Source organism: Podarcis pityusensis (assembly GCF_964106645.2).
Source record: "Podarcis pityusensis genome assembly, chromosome: 7".
NCBI lineage: Eukaryota > Metazoa > Chordata > Lepidosauria > Squamata > Lacertidae > Podarcis > Podarcis pityusensis.
This window is the reverse complement of record NC_138031.1, coordinates 58,428,380-58,451,296: the sequence shown is the minus strand read 5'-3', so window position 1 is coordinate 58,451,296 and position 22,917 is coordinate 58,428,380. Positions and strand designations below refer to the sequence as shown.

The 22,917-nt window shown below is 42.3% G+C and overlaps 1 protein-coding gene across 6 annotated transcripts in view; it reads right to left on the bottom strand.

The window, feature by feature from the left end:
- Positions 1-5,091: 5,091 nt before the first annotated feature.
- LOC308481518 (cytidine monophosphate-N-acetylneuraminic acid hydroxylase-like) overlaps positions 5,092-22,917 on the bottom strand; it is a 30,773-nt gene continuing 12,947 nt past the window's right edge. For 4 of the 6 annotated variants that reach the window (XM_081013918.1, XM_081013921.1, XM_081013917.1 and 1 more), the window contains 10 exons: positions 20,594-20,784; positions 15,838-15,985; positions 14,284-14,365; positions 13,809-13,946; positions 12,456-12,591; positions 11,031-11,174; positions 10,027-10,201; positions 9,186-9,302; positions 7,448-7,563; positions 5,092-5,522 (listed from right to left, as the gene is read on the bottom strand). In XM_081013918.1, the coding sequence (XP_080870044.1) occupies positions 5,435-5,522; positions 7,448-7,563; positions 9,186-9,302; positions 10,027-10,201; positions 11,031-11,174; positions 12,456-12,591; positions 13,809-13,946; positions 14,284-14,365; positions 15,838-15,985; positions 20,594-20,784 (1,335 nt within the window). In that variant the 3' untranslated portion in view covers positions 5,092-5,434. Of the gene's footprint in view, positions 5,523-7,447; positions 7,564-7,638; positions 7,839-9,185; positions 9,303-10,026; positions 10,202-11,030; positions 11,175-12,455; positions 12,592-13,808; positions 13,947-14,283; positions 14,366-15,837; positions 15,986-20,593; positions 20,785-22,917 lie in introns of those variants that run through there. The other 2 variants (XM_081013922.1, XM_081013920.1) reach the window with 2 other exon arrangements.

The window sequence follows — 22,917 nt, the reverse complement described above, 5'->3', positions numbered from 1 at the left end:
ATCCAGATGATGCTTTTCTCAAGCTATTCCCCTCCAGTGTTTTGTTTTCCCTGTTGTCATCTCAATGGTTTTTGAAAATGCTGCTCTGTGGCTGTTTCTAAGCTTTTGATCTAGTGCAATTGCAGCAAAATCCTTTCAGGCAACACTCCATAAACGCAGAATTTTCCATTCTGCCGTTCTCCAAGTCTGCTGTTTTACAAACCTCTCAGAGGCCAGTGGGAGTCAGTTCTGGAAGGAAGAGTCCCAACCCTTCTCCTGGCTTGGGGAAAGAGCAGTGGGACTCTCTGACCTCCATGAGACTTCAGTCCCCATCCTTTCCCAGCTGGTGGTAGGGAGGAGGAGGTGGGGCCTTACTTCCACTGCACACCTTTCAGGGACAGTCCCAGATTTACAGAAGGCATCCCGGTTTCTGATTTGGTCCCCAAATGTCCTGCTTTTCCTTAGGATGTCCCTATTTTCATCAGAGAAATGTTGGAAGGTATGGAGTTATGCGACCCCTGAGCCATCTGAAGGCAGCCCTGTAGAGGGGAGCTTTTTAAATGTTTAATGCTTTATCATGTTTTTATATATGTTGGAAGCCACCCAAAGTGGCTGGAGCAACCCAGTCAGATGGGCGGAGTATAAATAATAAAATTATGATGCTGGTGGAATAGGATGTCCCTCTTTTCATTGGAGGAATATTGGAAGGTATGCCACTGTCGTCATATTGGGCCTTGAGGGCAATGATGCTCAGTGTTTCTTTATTTAACAAAATTTATGTACAAGGTAGAGGGGGAGAGGGAGGGAGAGAGAGAGAGAGAGAGAACAGAAAAGAGTTTGGCTCAGAATCAAGATTTCCTCCCTTTGCTCCATCTTTTCACACACACCCCTTTCTCAGCCTTGGTTTGGAGAGAGCCCTTGAATTGTGCTAGCAGAATCTCGTTTCTTTTTCTTTCTCCTTTCTCCAACGCATATTGTGTGTAATTGGTAGCAGCTGTGATTTTTAGCACTGAAACTCGGAATTAGGAGGTCAGAAGAACCAGAGGCTATTTGGGGGGACGGGGGGGCAGCTGTTCCCACATGCTGGATTTCTGGGAAAAATAATGTTATATTTCACATTTATGCTCCCATCCTAAACACATTTTCTTTGAAATGTTGAATTTGAAGGAGCAACTTGCACATAAACATGCTTAGGAATTGGCAGCTTATTTTATTTTTCAACCAAGAGTCTTGTAACACCATCATTCTCCAATCTCCAATCACAATTTCTTGGAGCAAACAGAAGTGTGTTTTCCCCTGACAGAGCAACTGAATGTATGTCTACTAAGAAGCAAGTCCCATTGAGTTCTGTTGGGTATAGAATTCTAGTCTATGTTTCACACATCCCTCATTTCCTGAGGGTGCATTTAGCACCCAGAACACCTTGAGAGGCATGCTTAAGCCACAAATTCCATGACTCCCTGACAGGTTTGTAAGGCCAAAATTCGCACCTCATAACACACACTTTTATTTATTTATTTGAATATTTCAACTCCACTTCCTCCCCAAAGATTGTTCAAGGAAGCTGACAACAACAACAGAAATCTTACCAAGCCAACCATCCTCCTTTCCATCCTTTCCAGCATCTCAAAATGTAGTGGATTGTTCCTAAATTAAACCCTGAAGGAAGCTTCCAATAAGTCTGAAATCAATAAAAATAAGCCCCCTGTTCCCTTTGCCTGAATGTAAAAGACGCAAAAGAGGACATTGTTCCTGCACCTTTAATAGTTCTGTAGAAGAGGGAGTGTCGTGCAAGTTACGCCTGCTGAAATCATCTCTTTTTCATTCAACCACCATGCCCTAATGCCTCTCTTTGCCATCGTCTGAATGACCCCATCTCCCTCAGATGCTCATGCACAGATTAAGTGCATAATAGCGGCGTGTAGGCCTTGGTGAGAGGCCTTCCAAAAAGGAAAAAAGAGGAGAGTTTGAGGAGGGAGTGCTACAGATCCTCACCCACAAAAACAGGGGGAGAAGGCTATGAGAGCTCACTGTCACTGGCTTGAAAGAGAGCTTAGGTTCTCTTCCCCATGCCAGGTCTATCAGCCGCTGAGCCTGTAGGGAACTGCCCTTCGTTGGTGACAATAAAGAAAGGCATTTTGAAAAATACCTTTCCTTCATGGGACCACAGGTGGGAGAGCTTGAGCTACCTGTAGGTTCTGGTGGCATCAACGGTTGTCAGGGGAGCAGAAGATGGAGAACATGTGTGCCAGCAGAGCTTTGAACTCTTGAAATATGCTTGGAGTGATTAGCACTCAAATGGGTGATTAGCAGTCAACAGAGCTAGTGCATTAGTACAGTGCAAAAGGTGGACATGCTTGTTTTGTTGCTGCTACCATCAGAAAGCAGCCCAGGGTTGGTACGTAGTCATGCCTAACAGTCTCTTGTAGAATGGCAATAAATGTTATAATCCAGGCTCCTGGAGCTATGGACCTGTCCAAGTATGACTGCCCAGTGTAATGCACTAATTATTATTATGTACCAGGCTTCAAGCACACATTATTGGGGAGGGGGGAGCTATGCCATCTTGGCATGCAGAAACCCATTTTTTGACATGTTTTTCTTATGGAGCTTCATACAACGCTGTTCTTGTGCCACCTTCTGGCTAATATCTGCACTGCTATTTAATATAATTTTTCTGTGTCTACCTTAAAAATAAGTAAGCTGTACCCTCTGAAGATAATGTGATGCCGCCTCTGTGTTATTTTTCAGTGATCAGCAAGCACCGTAAATGGAAACGGCAAAATTCTGCACTCGGTTCAGCGTGGGAAAGTTTAGCCTGCGTGAGTCTAGGTAAATTAGAAATAGGTCACATGCTGAGTTTGTATTTTGACATGCTGCAAGTAACCCACTTGTAGGGTTTTGTGCTCTGATGTGTCTCAAAACTATATTCAGAATATGGAGACTGTTGCTCATGATTTGAAGCTGGTTCATCATGGATTTGAAGTCTGTATAGGATCAATTTTTCTTGGGGTTGCCCCATGCTGAAATTGTTGGGTGAACAAACCTTTATTTTTGCCCCTCGCATCCTTTTTTTCACGGGATAACTTGGATCAATCATGGCATGCTCAGAGAATGTGGGTGGCAGTGAATGCTTCTCATAAAGCAGGAGAATGGCCTAAAATCCCCTATGCCTTTTGAAATGACTATCCAGATGGCATCCTGGCATTGACTTTCCAAAACAGCAACGTTGCTCTAGGATTGCTGTTAACTACTGTAACAACCAACAAAGGCTGAATACACATTAACATTTAAAGCAAACAAAAACACAAACACCCCCCCCAAAAAAATCATGGGAACTGTAGTTTCACCCTCCCAGAGCTACAATTTCCAACACCTCTAACAAGGTACAGTTCCCAGGATTCTTTTTCTGTGAGGGGTGTGTGCTTTAAATGCCTGGTGAGTACACAGCTACAGTGTCCACTCATAACCAGTTCTCAAGAATGGGCCATTTAATCCACACCTGCATTCAGCGGCCAATGCCAAATGCTTCCATTAAAGCTAATTACATAGTGTAGACTTCTCAGCTTAAAACAAGACCAATAATTAGTTATTCTGAAATGGCTTCCATGTGGTTTAACATCAAACGAGGCAAGTAAACTTAGTGAAGAGTCAGGGTTTTGGGGAAAGGCCGAAAGGCTGGAAAGAGTTTGCGTCATTGATGCATTATGTACAACAATGCACAATGACTCAAGTATTCTTACAAAATCTGAGGGGTGCCCATTACATGAATCACGCTTAGCTTGACTTCATAAAGAATGCAATCACATGTACCCTATCAAGCTGCACTTCTATATGCCTATATATCTGGAAACTAATGAATGAGCAGTCACTCTCAGCACTTTATTTCAATTATCCCAGCAGCTGAGCAGTGGTGATTGGCATGGTTGGATTCAGTCAGCCAGCTAGTGTGTGTGTGGTGGGAGGGAGAGATAAATCAAATGCGACATGTAGGTGCTCTGTTTTAATCTCCTGATTCATTGGAATGAAAACTATTATGATTTCAATGACTTTAGAGAACTCAGCAAACCCTGAGAACTTCCTTTTCAGAAGAATGCAATGTTCCCCCGTTCCAACGAGTCTGGAAATAACGATTGCCTTCATTTGTTCAACTTTCCTCCCAACTTACCCTCTTACTGATTTTTCATAACCAATAATAAAGAAAACATGAAGCATAACTCCTTCTCCAGCCAGAAAAATAACAGAAACAATTACCCCCCCCATGACTGCTCACTTTGATTTCATCCCTCCACCCCTCCCCTCCAAGGCCCTGAGCTTAAATAAACAACTAGACAAATAAATTATCAGAAAATGGGAGAAAAATGGGAAATCATTTCTAAAACTAAAAGCTCGGTTTGATTTGAATATTTTAAAACATTGTTTTTATTAAAGATTTTAAAGTGACTCATGTCAATAAATTCTAACAACAATCAAAATGGAAACAAGGGAATAAGATACCATGTATTCAACACATAACATGAACACAGCATTTAGAATTATCATTTATAGAAAAGGAAAGATGGAATTCTTGGTTCCATTCTCAACTCCTCGAGGAATGCAACACAGGGAAATGTTTTAATTGCACACGCCTGGGATTCACCATGCATTGAATAAATCTATGATTCTCCAGTTGGAGTACAGCTGGCTTGTGGAAAACCACATCAAGACACAGTATTTCAGAAGAAACTATGAGATACCTGTGGATTGTGGATAGCGTCATCTGCATGTGGATACAACAAATGGATGGAATCACACAACTGAAGTGTTGGAAGGAACCCTGAGGATCATCTAGTCCAGGCATAGGTAAACTCTGCCCTCCAGATGTTTTGGGACTACAACTCCCATCATCCCTGACCACTGGTCCTGTTAGCTAGGGATGATGGGAGTTGTAGTCCCAAAACATCTGGAGGGTGAGTTTGCCTATGCCTGATCTAGTCCAACCCCCTGCAATGCAGGAATATGCAGCAGTCCCATGTGGGGATCGAACCTGCAACCTTGGTGTTATCAGCACCATGCTCTAACCAGCTGAAGTCCACTGGAGCTACAGTAAATGGTAAGGTGCACACAGCCTAGTTGATTTATTGCTTTTATTTCATCACCCCATAACCAAGGTTTTTCTAGGCGACAAGCAGTTAAAACAGTTTTAGAATCCCAAAATTCCATACACCAACCAAACAGTTTCAGATTTTTCAAACCCATACTTCTAGGTAGTACTCGCAGAGAAAATCAATTTCGGAAGGGAGGGTGTGTGGATCTTAAATTGTTTTTAGAGGAAATTCACATAGTATAGGGACACGATTATTCAGTAACCGTAGCAGAGTTTTTATTAATTTCACTTTTAGAGGATGCAGAGAAGACTAAACGTTAGTAGGCAGGCACTTATGATCAACTTGGTTGGCTGCACAACGATTTCCTTTCAATTCAGATTTTGTTTGCATTGTGCCAAGAAAGACTTCCAGTCAGGTGGGGTCAGAGGAAGTTTTATTTGGAAATGATTCCAAAACCTTTAAAAATATAAGAAAACAAAGACAGTTACACACAGAAGGACAGTAGCTACATGAAATTTGGATCAACTTGTTCACTATGTCCCAGTCCACAGGCTTGGGAACCCTTCATGGACTTGGGGAAAGGATTGTAACTTGGTGAAAAAGCCCATGCATGCAAAACATCCTGGGTTCAATCCCTACCATCCATAGCAGGGCTGGGAAAGACTCCCAAGACCTTAGAGAAATGCCAGTTACTGTACACAGCAGGGTTGGTCAATGTGGACCCCTCAATATGTTGTTGAACTACAACTCCCATAATCCATGTCCATTGTCCATGTTATCTGGGGATTATGGGATTTGTAGTCCTACAACTGGATTCAACATATTGGCCACTCCTGATGTACAGTGCAGACAATACAAAACTCAATGAACCAATGGCATCTAATCTATATGGCAGCTTCACATGCCTGGTTCCAGGGTGAAGTAGCAACATACGTGGTCATGAGACCACACAGCTTTTCAGTAGCAATTTGTGAACACTTGTTTGTTTGTTTGTTTTGTTTTGTTTTTTGCTTAATATTATTATCTTTATTTATATCCTGCATTTTTCCCTGAAAGGAACTCAAAGTGGTTCACAGATAAAATAGAAACAGCTAAGAAGATTGTGTGTGTGTGGAATCATTAAAAAAACAATTAAACATTAACAGAATTTAAAGCTTCTATATGATCTATTAAAACATTCAGATAATTGCAATCTTATCCTTGTGCATAGCACCACTAGGAAGCAGCATGGCTGTATCAGCTCATCTGCTGAAATCAGTTTTGTTTACAGTTGAAGATATTTTGGTAACTTTAGGCTGGCTGCTGTCAAGGTTGGGTTATGGATAGCAACCTCCATCTGGCATGAGAGAAGACTCAGGCCAAGCCATTAGTCAGGACTGTAGAGCAAGTCAAAACCAAAGAATAAACTAGGATCAAGAAGACAGACAGGAGACAGGAGCAAAAGCCAAGCAGGACCAAGGAATACAGAAACATGACAAAGCTCAGGAAGCCCTTGTTGCCGAAGCAGACTTGACTGGACCAGGAAGCCCTCTAAAACTTTTATTCCTGTCTAGAAGGATCCTATAGCCCACCTAGGTGAGTGCAGTCAGTCCAGTGTCTGAGCATACTGTACTGAACTTTACGGTGTCTCACCAAAAAGGGGCAGCTGGACACAAACCCCAAGGCTCTCAGTTCAAGACTCAGCAGCAGTGTACAAAATGAAGTAACATTTGGTAGAAAATGAATGATACATTGACAAACGGGATGTACAAACTAGTGTCTAATGACACTAAGAGTCCTTTGTATTTATGAAGGAAAAAAGAATGGAATTCTCAAGACTCACTCTTAACTTATGATTGCTATTAGGTATAGATCCAAGTGTGTTAATTAGAAGTAAATCTGATTAGATTGTTTTGCTATAGGGATTAAGTAATTATTGGTTTTGCAAAGAGACAGAATAGATAAATGCATGCTTAAGTAACATGCTTTCTGGACCACGTGATAATTGTTCAGCTGCAGTTCTTTTTAAAAAAATGCTTTGAACATTTCTATCCCTCTCATTGCTTAAAAAAAACGACCCACAAAAATCCATGGACTTTCAAACTTGTATAATAATAGATGCAGTCACAGCTGCTTCTGTATCTTTCACCTTTGGAACTGTTATGAGGGATAAAGTGACTTGTTTCAACACAGGCTTCTGTTCACAACAGAATCCATTTCTTACATTGTATTCTAGAGGCATAAGGAATGGGAAAACTATAATCAATGAGGCTATGCCAGTTGACACCAGCTTAATGATTTACACCTAGAGGTATGCTTTCAAGGAGCAATTTTGAAACAATTCTATATCAAATACTAGTGACTGGCATTAGCATGGCAACAACAGAAACAAATGGGCTTACTGGTGATGATATATGTCAGGGTCACGTTGTAGCCTGATTTGGAATCCTATATACAGATCATCCCAGAGCAATCCATGTTTCACTGTGTGCCTCATTACACTAACTCGGGCTTTTATCTGCAGTGAAAGACAAAGTGCATGAAAATCTGGCATCAATTTTATTTGATACATTAATACAACCAATAGGCAGAATCCAAAGACCACCTTCAGTTCTCATTTTCTTTCTTTCTGTCCTACTGAAAATTCTGAAAGTTCTGCTTCAATTTCAAAGGCAGCTTGCTGTGTGGTGGTGGTGTTGGGGACACTGCTGTTCGTGAAGCACAAGTCCAAAACTCCCTTTGGCACACAAAGCTGGTTGTGTGGCTGTTTGGATGCCAGGCGCTGCTTCTGTTCTGAAAGATGCCCATGATATAATCACATTGTCCTAGTTCATACATATCACTAAGGGAGGCATGGCTTGCTTAGCTTAACTATGGTTTGTTTGAATGCGCAAATCCATCCCAGCAGACTTACCATGGTTTATTTTCTGCCAACAAACCATGATGTGAAGCCATAGTTTGTCGTTGGCTTATGAACAATGGCATGCTTTAACTATGGTTTCACGTTATGTCTGAACCCAACAATGTTGCTTGTGAAGATGCTTCGGAGGCTGCTAAGCACAAGGTTACCACAGCCAGAAAACCAAGCTTTGAAAAAACAAGCCATGGTTTGTTTGCTCATCTATGAGACAACTGATGGTTTGTTGAACAAGCCATGATTAAAGAAATCATGGTTTAGTGTTAATGTGCGAACATAATTAGTATCTAATTCTGCTGCTGTGTTCTGGTGTGAACACAAATAATATCTTCTCATATTAAAAATGATTAGGCACGACTGTTTTTTACTCCTAGTGGCATCCTGAAATAACAAAGAGAGAATAAGCCGGTTTCTGTCCCTTTTCCTAACACGCCCCCTCAAAATACAGTTGTTGCTGTCTATATGTTTGGCCAGCTAACATTTCTAAGTGCTGGCTGTAACCAAATTGTAGTTCTTGTATGTTTCAAAATTACAAATACATTTCCTAAATTAAAATGAGAAGCTGCCTTGTGACTCTACTCATCAGCGGACATTTTGTGTGGAGTCAGCTAGAGCTAGAAATAGGACTCTTAATGGTCTGGGAGGACACTTTTTAATTGCCATATTGTATTTTCAGAAGGCTTAGTCTCATGCCCTCTGTTTTCCTGCCTTTTCCCATATTCCCTTTCTGCATTTCACTCAGTGCCCTCTTCTCCACTCTGCTTTTTATCTTAGCCTTTGCTCAGGCCTTTTCCAGTAGCTAATGCCATATCCTTGGGGTGGTTCACATTAACCTTAAGATGACAGGAATTTCTCTGCTTGGGTCAAGAACACAGCAAAACTGAAAGCAGATCCCAACACTGCTGCAAAACTACTGAAAGAAGGCTGAGTGGTGGTATCATAAGCTGAACAAGGGCATGGAAGTGTTGCATAAATAAGCTCAAAGGGATTCATGTCACACAATGAGAACCATGACAATATTTTAAAACACTATATATAAAAAGCATAAGCATTGTATATTCTAAGTGCTAGTGTACTGAGTTAAACACACACAGCTTTATAGTCCTCCCCCAAAATCCCTGTCACCAGAAATAAGTGAGAGTAGATTGTTGTCCTTGGAGGAAATGTTATATATATATTTCTATATTTGAGAACATGAGAGGATATACATTTGTAATCCTTACTTCCTCAAATGGACAGTCCCGGTTTGGTATTTCTGTTGGAAAAGATAAGTCCAAAAAATCCACTAAGTAGTTGTACCCTCCAGGCAAAGGACTGAAATCATCATCAGTTTCTATTACCTAGTTATGGGATATAAACAACAAGAGGAGGCTGTCATTTCAAACAGATGTTGTGCAATCCCCCAAACTATTTGGTTTTTGCTTGATTCTCCCATTTACTCTTGGTGCTCAACCATGAAGTTCTTCTGAATTCAGTTGTGCTTACTTAGTCACAGGTATGTGACTTTAGGATTGCTGCCTTATATTTAATATATTATGTTTCAATTTCCAACATCTTTGTCCTCTCTGTGTAGTAGTTTATTTGCTTTGACTTTTTTCATCCAACTTTTTATGAGCTGAATTTGAGGCAGGAAGTCATAATTCTTTGAAGAGAAGGGCTCCTTTGCCTCCAAATTTAAAATGAGAATAAAAGAAATTGCCTTGCTGTTTTAGAGAAAAACACACACAGAGAGATTTATAGTTCAAGAAGAAATATTGACTGCCACCTAAATATAATTGTCATCTTAATTGGTATATGTACGTAAAGTTGGAATTTTTTTAAATAAAATTTTTGGCTATCCCAAAATAAAATTTTAAATGGTTAGCAGCAGCTGTATATCCCAAACTGTCACCATCAATTTCATGCATTTGAGAGTGTTGCCTGCAGGAGGGCAAATCACAACTGTTCTTTAAAAAGTGTTTGCTTTTCTTTGCTAAAGCAGTTGAAAACAGATATTTTTGTAGAATTTGTCGCTGAAGTAAACAATATCTTGCATTTGATAAATGCTTGTATAGACCTACTCACCCTTATCACAAGGTTATAGCCTTTAAATCCAGCCCATAGATAATATTCTTTCACCCAGGAAGGATAGAGAAAAATATCATCATCAACTGCAGCTCCAAGAGTGTGTAAGTATGGCTTAAAATCCCATGAATCCTTGAAAATTTTTGTCCCTTCTGGAGGATCAACAATTCCTAAACTAAGAGAGAGAAAATAGACAATTAATAACTGCACTGATTAACTGAGGTCAAAATCCATGCAGAGCATATCTCTCTGATTCACAGAGTGAGTCTAACTGCAGATAAAATGAATAGCCCCACTTTCTAGTTCTTATTTATCTGCTGACCCCCAACTTGCAATAATTCAGATGACCCATCCTTCAGTGTTGTGCAAGGTAGCATTTTACACCCATTTACATTTCTCCAGCGGTTTGACTTCACCCCTGGAAGCAAACTCCATTGTCTCGAGACAGACGAATGGCTACTAAACATTTAAGGGCAATCTGGATTCAACTCACAGAAAATTAGCATGGTAGATTTATTCAACACGGATAGAAGAATGACACTTTGACTGTTTGGGGAAAATATTTTGCTAAATTAGCAAGGGACCTAACAAATTGCTGGAATGTTTGAAACCTGCCGCATGGTTCAGCTTATCACTGGAATTTTGAAATCTATAATGGGAAAAGAAGAAGAAGAAGAAGAAGAAGAAGAAGAAGAAGTAGGACTGGTCCACTACATGCTGGTGTCACAATAGCCCCTAACTTTGCCTTGTAAGAGCCCTTTCCTTACTGCTCTTCAAAGGCGAATGAGTAGTTTGGGTGCTTGCTAGCCCCATGAAATGGCACAGAGTTCTCAAATTCAATCTCAAGACTTCCTCTCCCTTCTCAACTTTATGAAGATGCTTCTCCTGCCCACACCAGTGAAGCACTTCAACAAAAACTGGTTAACAGATTTATTGGCATTAAACATTCAAAACCTAATTATAGAAATTCAATAAATACTTAATTTGAAGTACATTAGGATTACCTGTCTGTTGGATCTCTGAGCATCCTTGCCAGGTCCAAAATGGCTCCAGGTTTTGGTGTCCATGTTGAAACTTCTTCAGATTTTTTTTTAATTAGTCTGTTCAACTCCTCTGGGTCATTTTTAAGATTTGTTTCTTTGATGTAACTAGGTTAAGGAAAGACACACAACTGGATGTTTCCATAGCACTGGAGACACAAAGTCATGAGTGGAAGGAAAATAGCCACTAGCATTGTTCACTTGTACAAGAGAACAAGATTAAGTGGAAGATAGTTGAAGATAGATGGTGCAGATCTGCACTATACACTTAAAGCACATGACTTTCCCCAAAGAATCATGGGAAGTGTAGTTTCCCCCTTACAGAATTACAGTTTCCAGCATCCTTAACAAACTATAGCTTTATCTCCCACAGTACCTTACTGATGAAATGGTGTAGCGAGTTCAATAAGGCTATGGAACAGATAAAGAGTCCATCTCTTCAGGTCAGACTGCTTAAAAATTTGTAGTTATCTTCAATAAGAGGGTGGAGTTAGGGACAAGTAGTCTGGGATCCAAAACTTTAAAAGCTCAGTGTAATCTTAACCCTACTCAGAGCAAGTTCTTCACTTGGAACTGTCTGTGGTCCTGCCCTGCCTCACTGCTATCAGACCAGGACAAGACAACCTTGGATTTAGTTTCACTTTTACTGGCAAGCCTCTCCTGCAATGATAAAACAGTTTTTCTACTAGTGGAAGATTTATTCCACATTTAGAAGGCCAATTACCAATCGATAATAAGCCAATACATTCTGTGCCCTGGTGGAAATTATGAGAATAGGTTGGAATGGCACACAGCACTGATTCCAGCATTATTTGATAGTCTACCTCTTAGGCTTAAATGCTAATCACATTATTAGGAAGGAAAGGGCTAACCACACATTACACAGAAATGCCTATAATAATCCCACCCCCATTAAAAATTCAAAGCAGGCTCCATTTTATTTTATTTATTTATTTGCAAGGGGGAGGGAATAAGAATGGAAAGATTTGTTAATTTCTATTCTCTCACTTTCTTATTTTTCCAGTCTGAAATTCAGTTCTCCACATTTTCCAGCAGTTTGCTTTTAAAATCATCCCAAAAACTCACCAGCATTTCAGTGCAAATTTCCCCTAATAGACACATTTTAACATGCAGTTTCGACTAACGTGCACATTTTTGCAAGCAATTTCCCTTACTATAATGTATTTTTGTATGCTATTTTCACTAATATCTTTATTTTTATGTACACCGTTTGGCTGGAGAAATGCACTGCAAAATTTGGAGGAGAGAAAATCTTGCAGGTTAGCTCCATTTCAGTTCACACATTGCTTCACACATCGTCACTGATCACATTTGTGCAAACTTATTGTGATACAACTGGTGACTAAAGAGTGAACTGGAAGACAGTACCTGTCAGAAGGATGAGCTTCGACAAAATATCCCGCAAAAGGACAGTAGATTTTTGGCTTCAGATCAGTAACCAGCTGGGCCTTGTAATTCAACAGCTTCTTCCTTTCAATTTTAATAAACTGGGCTTTCTTCTCCTCTGAAAAACGAAAGCACTTATTGGACCTATGTTGTGCAATCCTTGGGGGGGGGGGTGTCTTAATTGTCCCACAAAGATTTTAAGTTATGTTCTTCATTACTAATTATTATTATTGATCACCTCCATCAGCATCACCTTCACACTTGAAGCAGAGCAAGAGAAATCTGGAAGGGCCATCTGTCAAGTGGAAAGAGACTGCAGAGAAGATCTCTCTTACTGGTACAGGCACCTCCCCCCACTTGCGCACGATCGACTTGCATGCTGCTGCGTATATGCATGGCACCGGGAAATAAATAAATAATTCAATTCTAACCTGAAATGTCAGGAGAGAGCTGGAAAGCCCTTGTGGTTCACAAGGAGACCCTCCCCAGAGGGACATCAGTGAGCCCAAAGTCCAGAAAATAAGACTCCAAGGGCTCAAAAATGGCACACGGAAGCTTTTGCTACTGCCGTGCTACCCCACTCAATACAGCTGTTGGGCAGGAAGATGTATTTACTGCGGCAGGCCTCCCACTTGTGTGCATTTCAGTTAAGTGTGCAGGGTCCCAGAACACCTGTACATGACAACACACAAGGGGGTATTCCAGGCTTAGGCAAACTCTGGCCCTCCAGATGTTTGCGACTACAGTTCCCATCATCCCTAACTAACAGGACCAGTGTTCAGGGGTGATGGGAATTGTATTCCCAAACATCTTGAGGGCCAGATTTTGCCTATGCCTGGTTTATGTTGTTGGGTTGGTATCTGACAACAAAGAACATGGGTAGGCAAACTAAGGCCCGGGGGCCGGATCTGGCCCAATCGCCTTCTAAATCTGGCCCGCGGACAGTCCGGGAATCAGCATGTTTTTACATGAGTAGAGTGTGTCCTTTTATTTAAAATGCAACTCTGGGTTATTCGTGGGGCATAGGAATTTGTTCATTAATTTTTTTCCAAAGTATAGTCCAGCCCCCCACAAGGTCTGAGGGACAGTGGACCGGCCCCCTGCTGAAAAGGTTTGCTGACCCGTGACATAGAAAGAGCTCTTGCTTCTTCTCATGTTTCCTCCATGTTTTTCTTTGGGGCAATTGCACACATTATGTTGCTGTGTGCGCTTGCTAGTTTGTCTCTCAAGAGATAAGGGGGGTGTTTGGTTTGAAATAAAAGTGTTGGCCAATGGGGGCTTCAAAATATTCTGAAAAATGGACACCTTATCTAAAAGATGCCATTGGTTCATTACCAGTGAAATTTCCTCCGCTGTATACCATTGGGAATCCTGACGCTCCACCTGCAAAGTCACTCATCATGAGGTCAACCTTCTCAGGAAGCTTTCCACCATTGGGCCTGGTGCAGTCCACTGTATTCAGAATTTTGTGCCCTATGCAAAGATAAACTCTCAATTAAAATTGTGTCCCAACATCTTCCCAGCAAGACCAGGCCAGAACTGGCTGCTTTTTCAGAGCAAGGTGAAAGGACCATATTTTAGGCACTAGGAGCTTTTGATAGAAACCTGAAGTGTAAAGGAGCAAGAATGGTTTTTCTTTACTTTTGTACAATAATCTGAAGTTACGAATAACCTCAAAGTAGGTCAAAGCTGGAAAATAGAAAAATTGCACTAATCATACAGAGTATCTGAATCATTCCACTTTTTTATTTGAAACACAGTATAAAAAAGTATCAAATGCAACATAGTAATTATTGTTACATTCAGGTACCTTTATATTCAACAATGATGCAAGTATCCATTTCAGGATGAACACCATCCATCAGTATCATAAATCTAAGATTCCTGTCCACCTTAAAAGAAATCAAAGCACATGTTACTATGAATTTTGACATGGACATTTTTATTTATAGAAAACAGGGTCTATGATTGGCTGTAATCCCTTTAAAAAGTTATTGGAATGCAATCTAGAATGGCATCTGTGTGCCGTGGCTCCCTAAGGTGTATATTAGGGGAAATTGCATAAAAACATGCGTATACTAGAATAAATTTGAATAAAATCCTAATCAACTTCCATGAACATGTTGTTGTTGTTGTTGGTTGGTTGGTTTTTTAAATGCAAGGTTATGTAGAACTGTTGAGAACTGTGTTTAAGATAAGGAGGGATAGAAACCAATAGAAATTGACATTGACAGGTTTACCCATCCTTAATTGCAAGCAACAGTCTGCTGCATGGCTATTTATCCATAAGCATCTTGTTACTATTAAACTTGTTGTTAGTAATGCCCCCTCTGGTGTTATTGGTGTTAGTAATGCACCTCCTCCTCCTCATAATACATTTTAGTGGCAGCAAGGATAGGATATTTTTGAGGAACGCTGAGCAGTTCCTTGTGGATCAGATGATAGTGTGGTGATTAGGTCCCCCAGTTGTCTCTGAACTGGTTGGACATGTCCAAGTGGCATGAGGTGGTGAGCTAGTGGCTGCTGCAGGAACCAGCAAATAACACTCATTCATGGCCCCCAACAAGAGTCAACATGAAGCAGAGTCAACTTGAGTCAGGAGTCTTGCTTCATCAGCTCACCTTATATGTTTACATTCCATCTTAGGATATATATGTGGCAACCCAGAAACATATTTCAAACTGCTTTGGTTATTAAGTGATGAGTAGTGGGAGCATTGGGACCTCAATTCCCTAATTCTGTCAATATTGTTGGGCTGGGTGGGTATTAGGCTATATGTCTGAGTCCCTTCTAATTCCCGGATCCAGCAAGTATACAATTGTTGGAATAGCCAGGCCAGTTTCTTGGTAATGGCCCTAAGTGTGAGTTGTTAGGGTAACAAAGGAAGCAGCTATGCTCCAGAGGGCAAATGGGTGGGCTCCCCTCCCTCAACTAGCAAAAACAAGAGTTGAGATGTGAAAGAAAGGGAGGGAGGGAGAGACATTCTAGATTTCTGTTTGAATTCAAGGTTGTGGCTATGGGAGAAGCAAGACCTTCTGGGGTGTTAATGCCGTGAACCGCTCCATCGTAAACTCAGGTTGTATGCGTAAATAAACCCTATAGCCTAAAGATACCACAGTCTTCACTGTCTGTCATTCCAAGGAAACTGAACCCTGCATAAGCATTTGGAAGACCTGGAGTCTCAAGCCACTTGGAAATTTGGGTGGTGTGCAAGAATTGTGTGTTAGGGGATTTTTATTTATTTATTTATTTAAAAATATTGTTGCTTACTCATGGTCTGGAAATGTTCTGATTAGAAACTTCTGGATTATTTCCATAGTTTAGAAAGAAAATATAAACTTCAGAAAATGTCAAGACATCAGACCTGTTGCCAAACTCCAAATGGGACAATGTTAATATTGGTCAGCTTTACACCACTCTGTTTGAGGTACCAGAATACAGGCCGTTCTGTCTTCCCAACATAAATGGGCACATCTGGCCTCCTCGCTGCAAGTTTCTTCAATGTAGGGTAACTGGAGAGTAAGAAAAGCAGGAGAGTAGGAAACAAACAAACAAACAAACAAATGACAATAATATATTTATACCCTACCCATCTGGTTGGGTTTCCCCAGCCACTCTGGGCGGCTCCCAACAGAATATTAAAAACAGGATATAACATCAAAACATTAAAAACTTCCCTAAACAGGGTTGCCTTCAGATATCTTCTAAAAGCCAAATAGTTGTTTGTTTCCTTGACATCTGATAGGTGGGTGTCCACAGGGATGGCGCCACTACCAAGAAGGCCCCCTGCCTGATTCCCTGTAGCTTTATTTCTCTCAGTATGGGAACTGCCAGAAGGCCCTCGGAACTGGATCTCAGTGTCTGGGCTGGACAATGGGGGTGGAGACACTCCTTCAGGTATACTGGGCAGAGGCCAGTTAGGGCTTTAAAGGTCAGCACCAACACTTTGAATTGTGCGCGGAAACGTACTGGGAGCCAATGTAGGTCTTTCAGAACTGGTGTTATATGGTCTTGGTGGCCACTCTCAGTCAATCCTCAAGTCACTTTACTGGGGTGTGCATCAGCTATATATAGTGAAAGGCACTAAAATAACGGGACCAGGATTCCAGGAGAGTGAGCAAGCCAAGTGAAGCTCACTTCAAGGCCACCCATAGGCATATTGGATTCTGCTTGAATCCAATGCTGTGGCTATGGGAAAAGCAAGGCCTCTTGGGCCATTAATGTTGCAAGCTCCTCCATTGTCGGAGCCAGCCGTTACAAATGGCGCAGTTTAGCATAAAATAAAGACACAGAGAGCCAGCAATATTTTCAGGATGGTATGAGCAGCTCCTTTCGAACTTCCCTCTCCTCCTGTAGCTTCTTTATTATCCTTTGTCTCTCTCCAGCTGCATGGCTGTTTGCCAATGTCTCACATTACCTCATCCAGTCAAGGCTTTTATTGCCCCCATCACCATATAGGGTCATCACTGCCCAGAGGAAACACAACTCCATTTAAGTCAATACATTCCAATACATTGTAAAGCTCAGAGTGCTGGTCAGCCGAGGTCAGGGGGCACCCTGCAATATTACAAGCCTTTACCATGGCTTTATGATTCCCACATGCCCTCTTTCTTTATTTTATTTCAGAGCCATATATGCCAGTACCAATATGGTTATATCGAGCGCGATAAGCGACTCTTTGACACCGGAAGTGGGCCACAGACTGGAGAACCATGCAGTACATATAGAAATTAAAGAAGGAATACATTGGATACAGCAACACAAAATAATGCAAATAACTACTATAATGATCACTATAATCAATAAATGTCGAAGCCAACTCCCATCTGGGAGCCAAGAATATAAGAATTCTGATTCCAAGCTGCATGGTAGGCTTCCTTTCTAGTTTATTAGCCATGCACTGGTGTCACTCCTATAGCACTGAGATTGGTCACTGTATGTTCCTGTAAGAGAACAAGAGCTATTAAAAGTGAAATTCAATGTATATTGACAGTTTGGATATATGCCCCATGATTCTTTCCCCTCCTTAATTTGAAAATAAATGGGGGCAGGTTCATGGAGGGTCAATTGTACTGGAGGCCAAAAAGTTTGCTTAGGGGATATAATATTAGTAAATTGAAAAGATCCATTGACAGGCACACCATGAAGCATTATGCCGGAATGACTGGCATACACACCCAGCATTTAGAAGCATGCAATAAACTGGCAAACATAATCATATCTTGTACAAAAATATTATCCCTCCATATCTTATGATAATTTTCTCGCCTAAAAGTCTTATTCAACAACGCTGTTCTTCTAGTTTGAAAGTGGCTGAGCCGTGGATACTGCCAGCCAGAGTAGGAAGCTGACAACAGCTGCTTGCCAGCCGATGAGGTGAAATATGGTGGTTTCAACTGGACAGGTCGTCTGCTTCTCTTCCTTGTATAACGGTGCAGCAAAGGATGGCAAGGCAAATGGTTAGGAAGGCAAACACTGCCAGATGCAGCTCATGTGCAGCACCTCTAGGTGGCGCATGCGGAAAGGTTTCAATGCTTCACCCACAAAATGTTGACAAAGTGTAGGGGAGTTCCGCATGCCTTGAGGCAGGACAACCCACTGATATCGCTGGGTGGGCTGCGAATTGTTATATACTGGCAATGTAAAAGCAAACCGTTCCCTGTCTGCTGGAGCCAGTGGGATGAAGATGGTTCAATGTGGCCGAAAGTCAATTGTTCAGAAATAAGCTGGTCAGAGATAGCTGGTGCCGCTGCTGCGGATTTTTCTTTTGGTAGAGGCCACTGTTCTACCCCCACTGGGGTATCGGTGATCCTGGTTTGCCACACTGGAAACAAGTTGTATCGGTGGCTACAGGCTGGTTTTCATTTAGCGCTGCTGCCAGCAGATGAGCCTTGTGGGTGGCTGTAACTACAGACTGACAAATGCGAAGCATGGCTGCTGTGTCTGTGGCAGGATTGTGTATTATCGGTCGCAATGCAAGTTTACAATCCTCATTGGCATTTTCAAAGGCCAATTGTTTGATGATTATTTGTTTGGCTTCAGGATTTTCAATTTGGCGACTCACTGCTGTAAGCAGCCTGTCCATAAAGGAAGAATATGATTCTCTTGCCTCTTGCCTGTTTGAACCCCACCTTGATTGAATACTGGGTTCTGGGATTTTCCTCATTGCTTGTTTAGCAGCAAGAGCAGTGTCCCTCAATAAGATTTGCAGCAGTGTGGCTTGCACTGAAGCTTGAACGAAGGGACCACGCCCCAACATGGCATCTATGACATCTGCGAGGGTAACATTCGGATTATTTCCTCTGACTTGTTGTAACAAGGCTGGAGCATAAGCACGGCAGGCAGTTTCCCATTCGTGGGCAAACAAAACACCAGCTGATGGGGGTAACACTGTATGGGCCAAAAGCTTGATGTCCTCTGGAACCAAGAGCTGGGCTAATGTGGCTTCTAAAAGCGCCTGCGTATATGGGGCTTGGAGTCCATTGGCCTTTACTGACTGTTGCAGCTCTTTCAAAATCTTAAAGTCAAAAGGTTGGTGTTGGGCTTGGGTGCCTGCCGGGGCACCAGCAGGGGGCACAATAACAGGGAATGCCATAGTATCCTGAATTAAGGAACAGGCAAGGACTGCACGTTGAAAAGGGTTAGCTGGTTCTGCCGCTGAAAGATTAGGATCATTGCCAGCCAGACCACGGTATTTTTGCAGGATTGGGTCCTCTGGTGAGGAACTGTAGTCCGGAGGTTTGGGGTCTGGAGCTGCTGGCAAGGCGAGTGCTGGAACAGATGGCAGCACAGCAGGCTGAATTAAGGAAGCTGGAGGTTGTGTTGGCAATGCAGCCATGGAGATATTTTTTGGTGATAAAGAGCCCATGGTATAACGAACCTTGCACCATGCATTTAGAATCCGAACACCTATGCTGGGGTGCCCATGAAAATGTGCCCCAATCTTGTCCCAAAGTTTTAATTCCCAAGTCCCATCTGCAGGAAACCAGGGGGAATGCTCTTCGATGGCCAGAATGAGCTGTATCAAATCACCCTCCGGAACTTCCAATTTGTTGGAGGAGAGGAGAAATTTTAAGTCTTTTAAAAATTTCTGTTGGGGAGTAGACAAAGAGCTGCCCATTTTTCTAAAATCAAGATAAAAAAAGGGATCGAACTCACCGGGATCTTTTTAAGATGATTAGCGCTATGCAACCCTTGCCGGGCGTGGTGAGCCGATGATATCCTTTGCTTGGATCGAAAAACCTCACACGGTTTCCTTTTAAAATCCTCTTAGTCTGCCTCAGACTGTTTTCTTTAAGTTGCCTCACACTGTTTTCTTTTAAAAGCCTCAGACGTATTCTTTTATTCAGCCTCACACGGGGCACGACTTGTCGGAGCCAGCCGTTACAAATGGCGCAGTTTAGCATAAAATAAAGACACAGAGAGCCAGCAATATTTTCAGGATGGTATGAGCAGCTCCTTTCGAACTTCCCTCTCCTCCTGCAGCTTCTTTATTATTCTTTGTCTCTCTCCAGCCGCATGGCTGTTTGCCAATGTCTCACGTTACCTCATCTGGTCAAGGCTTTTATTGCCCCCATCACCATATAGGGTCATCACTGCCCAGAGGAAACACAACTCCATTTAAGTCAATACATTCCAATACATTGTAAAGCTCAGAGTGCTGGTCAGCCGAAGTCAGGGGGCACCCTGCAATATTACAAGCCTTTACCGTGGCTTTATGACTCCCACACTCCATCACAGGCTCAGGTTGCATATATGTGTAAATAAACCATATATTCTACAGACACCAAGTCTCCACTGCCCCTCATTCCGAAGGAAACGGAACCCTGAGTAAGCGCCTGGAATCCCTGGAATCTCAACCCGCTTGGAGACTGGGGTGGCAGGCTTCAATAACTATGCACAAGAATGGCACGGCTAATGATGTTCTTCCTTCCCTCATAAATGCCATCCAGGAGGCAGAACTTTGGCTTGTCCTACTTATATGCTTCCTTATATGCCTGTGTCACCAGAGCAGCATAGGACAAAGCCATACAGCTTGCACACCACCAGCCCCAGGTAAGAATGCTTAAGATGACAGCATAAGTAATTTCCCCTCTCTTTTTTATCATATGCACAGATACCTGAGATGATCAGAATGCATGTGGCTGATGTAAATTAGATCTGCACGACACAGTCTTTCCAACCAGTCACCAGGAGGCTCATGAAGCAACCACCAGCCGCGTGCAAAAGCAGGGCCAACGAGCCACGGATCGAAGATCATTCTTCTGTCTCCAAGTTTGAGGTCCATACATGCATGAGTTACATAAGTTACCTAAGAGCAGACAGAAACCCAAGACTGAGATGGATCAGTGTTGTCATGTTCTGTGTGCCTGAAAAGAAAAGAACTGTTTCCTAGTGTGGCTAGCTCAGTAGGTTAGAGCGTGGTGCTGACGATGCCAATGTTGCAGGTTTGATCCCTGTATGGGGCAGCTGCATATTCCTGCATTGCAGGGAGTTGCACTAGGTGATCCTCAGGGTCCCTTCCTTCTCTACAGTTCTATGATTCTATTATGTCCCCATGGTGCTATTTTGAGAGCGGATGTTAGACAAGATTTCCGCTTCCTTTCTGCAGAAGAAAATACAGCTTTGCTCTTTGGCTGCTACACCCCAAAACATGCAGCTGGGCAGAGAGTGCCTCTTCCTTTGGCCACCCCCAGAGGAAAAAAAGAGACCAGGTGACCTTGCCCACTGCCAAAAATATTTCCTCTGCTTTGTCTGCTTCCACTGTGCCCCCCTCCCCAAAGGTCCACACATACTGCCACTTCTGTTTCATACATTCTGTACCTTTATGTTTACACAAGCACATCCACTCCTGTTCCCCCACCTCACCGCTTCTGGCTAACACTGAGTAGGGAGGGTGCCCAGTCAGATGGGTAGCTAGCATATCTAAACTTTGTGCAGAGGCCAGAGGCCAAATAGGAACTGCTAAGAGCATTCAGAATTGGTGTGGGTGGGAGACTTGCATTGTGTTGAGATCCTCTTGGAGACACATGAGAAGGCCATGATGAGAATATGTTCCCTTCTTGGGAGGCACACTAAACATAGAGAGACTTCCCCAACCTAGTAATAACAGTAATGATTTTATTATTTCTGATCCACCCATTTGTCTGGGTTTCCCCAGCTGCTCTGGGCGGCTTACAACACATAAAACATTGTAAAACATTAGACATAAATAATTTTCTGATACAGGGCTGCCGTCAGATGTCTTCTAAAAGTCAGATAGTTGTTTATTTCCTTGACATCTGATGGGAAGGTGTTCCACAGGGCAGGAGCCACTACCGAGAAGGCCCTCTGCCTGGTTCCCTGTAACCTCACTTCTTGCAGTGAGGGAACCACCAGAAGGCCCTCGGAGCTGGACCTCAGTGTCCGGGCTGAAAGGAGGGGGTGGAGATGCTCCTTCAGGTATACAGTGGTACCTCTGGTTGCAAACGGGATCCATTCCGGAGGCCCGTTTGCAACATGAAAAGAACGCAACTCACAGCAGCGAGTCTGCGCGTGCACGGGTTGTGATTTGCCACTTCTGTGCATGCGCGTGATGTCATTTTGCGCTTCTGTGCATGCGCGAGCAGCGAAACCCGGAAGTAACCCTTTCCAGTACTTCCGGGTTGCCGTGGGACATAACCTGAAAGAACGTAACATGAAAGGGATGCAACATGAGGTATGACTGTACTGGGCCGAGGCCAAGTTCCCTTCAGATGTTTTGGACTATAACTCCTATCATCCCTGATCATCAGAATGGATGCTTAATAAAGGCTGGGCATTATCTAACAACATGTAAGATTTGTGCAAGCAAATCTGAAAGAATGCTGAGTAAACAGGCCACAAACTTAAGGTGTATCCAGAACTTCAGGATTGCTGGAGGAGGATAGGAAGATTACAGAGTGGCTGAATGAATTGTGACAATTTTTACTGTGAAAGATGTTGAGAATGAGAAACTGGGGGTCTCTGGGCTTGTCCTTGCTGAGCATTATTTAGCTGCTAATTCACTTTCCCCCCATTCAGATTAGACCAGACTAGTCTAAACCTGCATGTGTTTGTGTTTGAATTTGTCTCTGGGGAGGAACTTCAATCTTTCCCATTCATACCAGTGAGCGTTTTCTTTTGTTTGTCCCTACATTCTGATTTCGATTATGCCAATTAGGTGCTGACAGGGCATGCACACAACTTGTTAAACAACAACAGCAAAAACTTCCCCACCCAAGAAATGTGCAAAAGTACACAATCTGGAAATAGTAAATTTGCTTGTGTAAATTTACTTGTGCAATTTTCTGATTTTGTTGCAGTCTGAGGGATCAAAACACACACACACACACACACACACACACATTTTACTGCATTTTTAATTTAATTTTTTTTAAAGGTAAAAAAGAAAAAATTCACAATGTAATAATAGCTTGGAAATGAA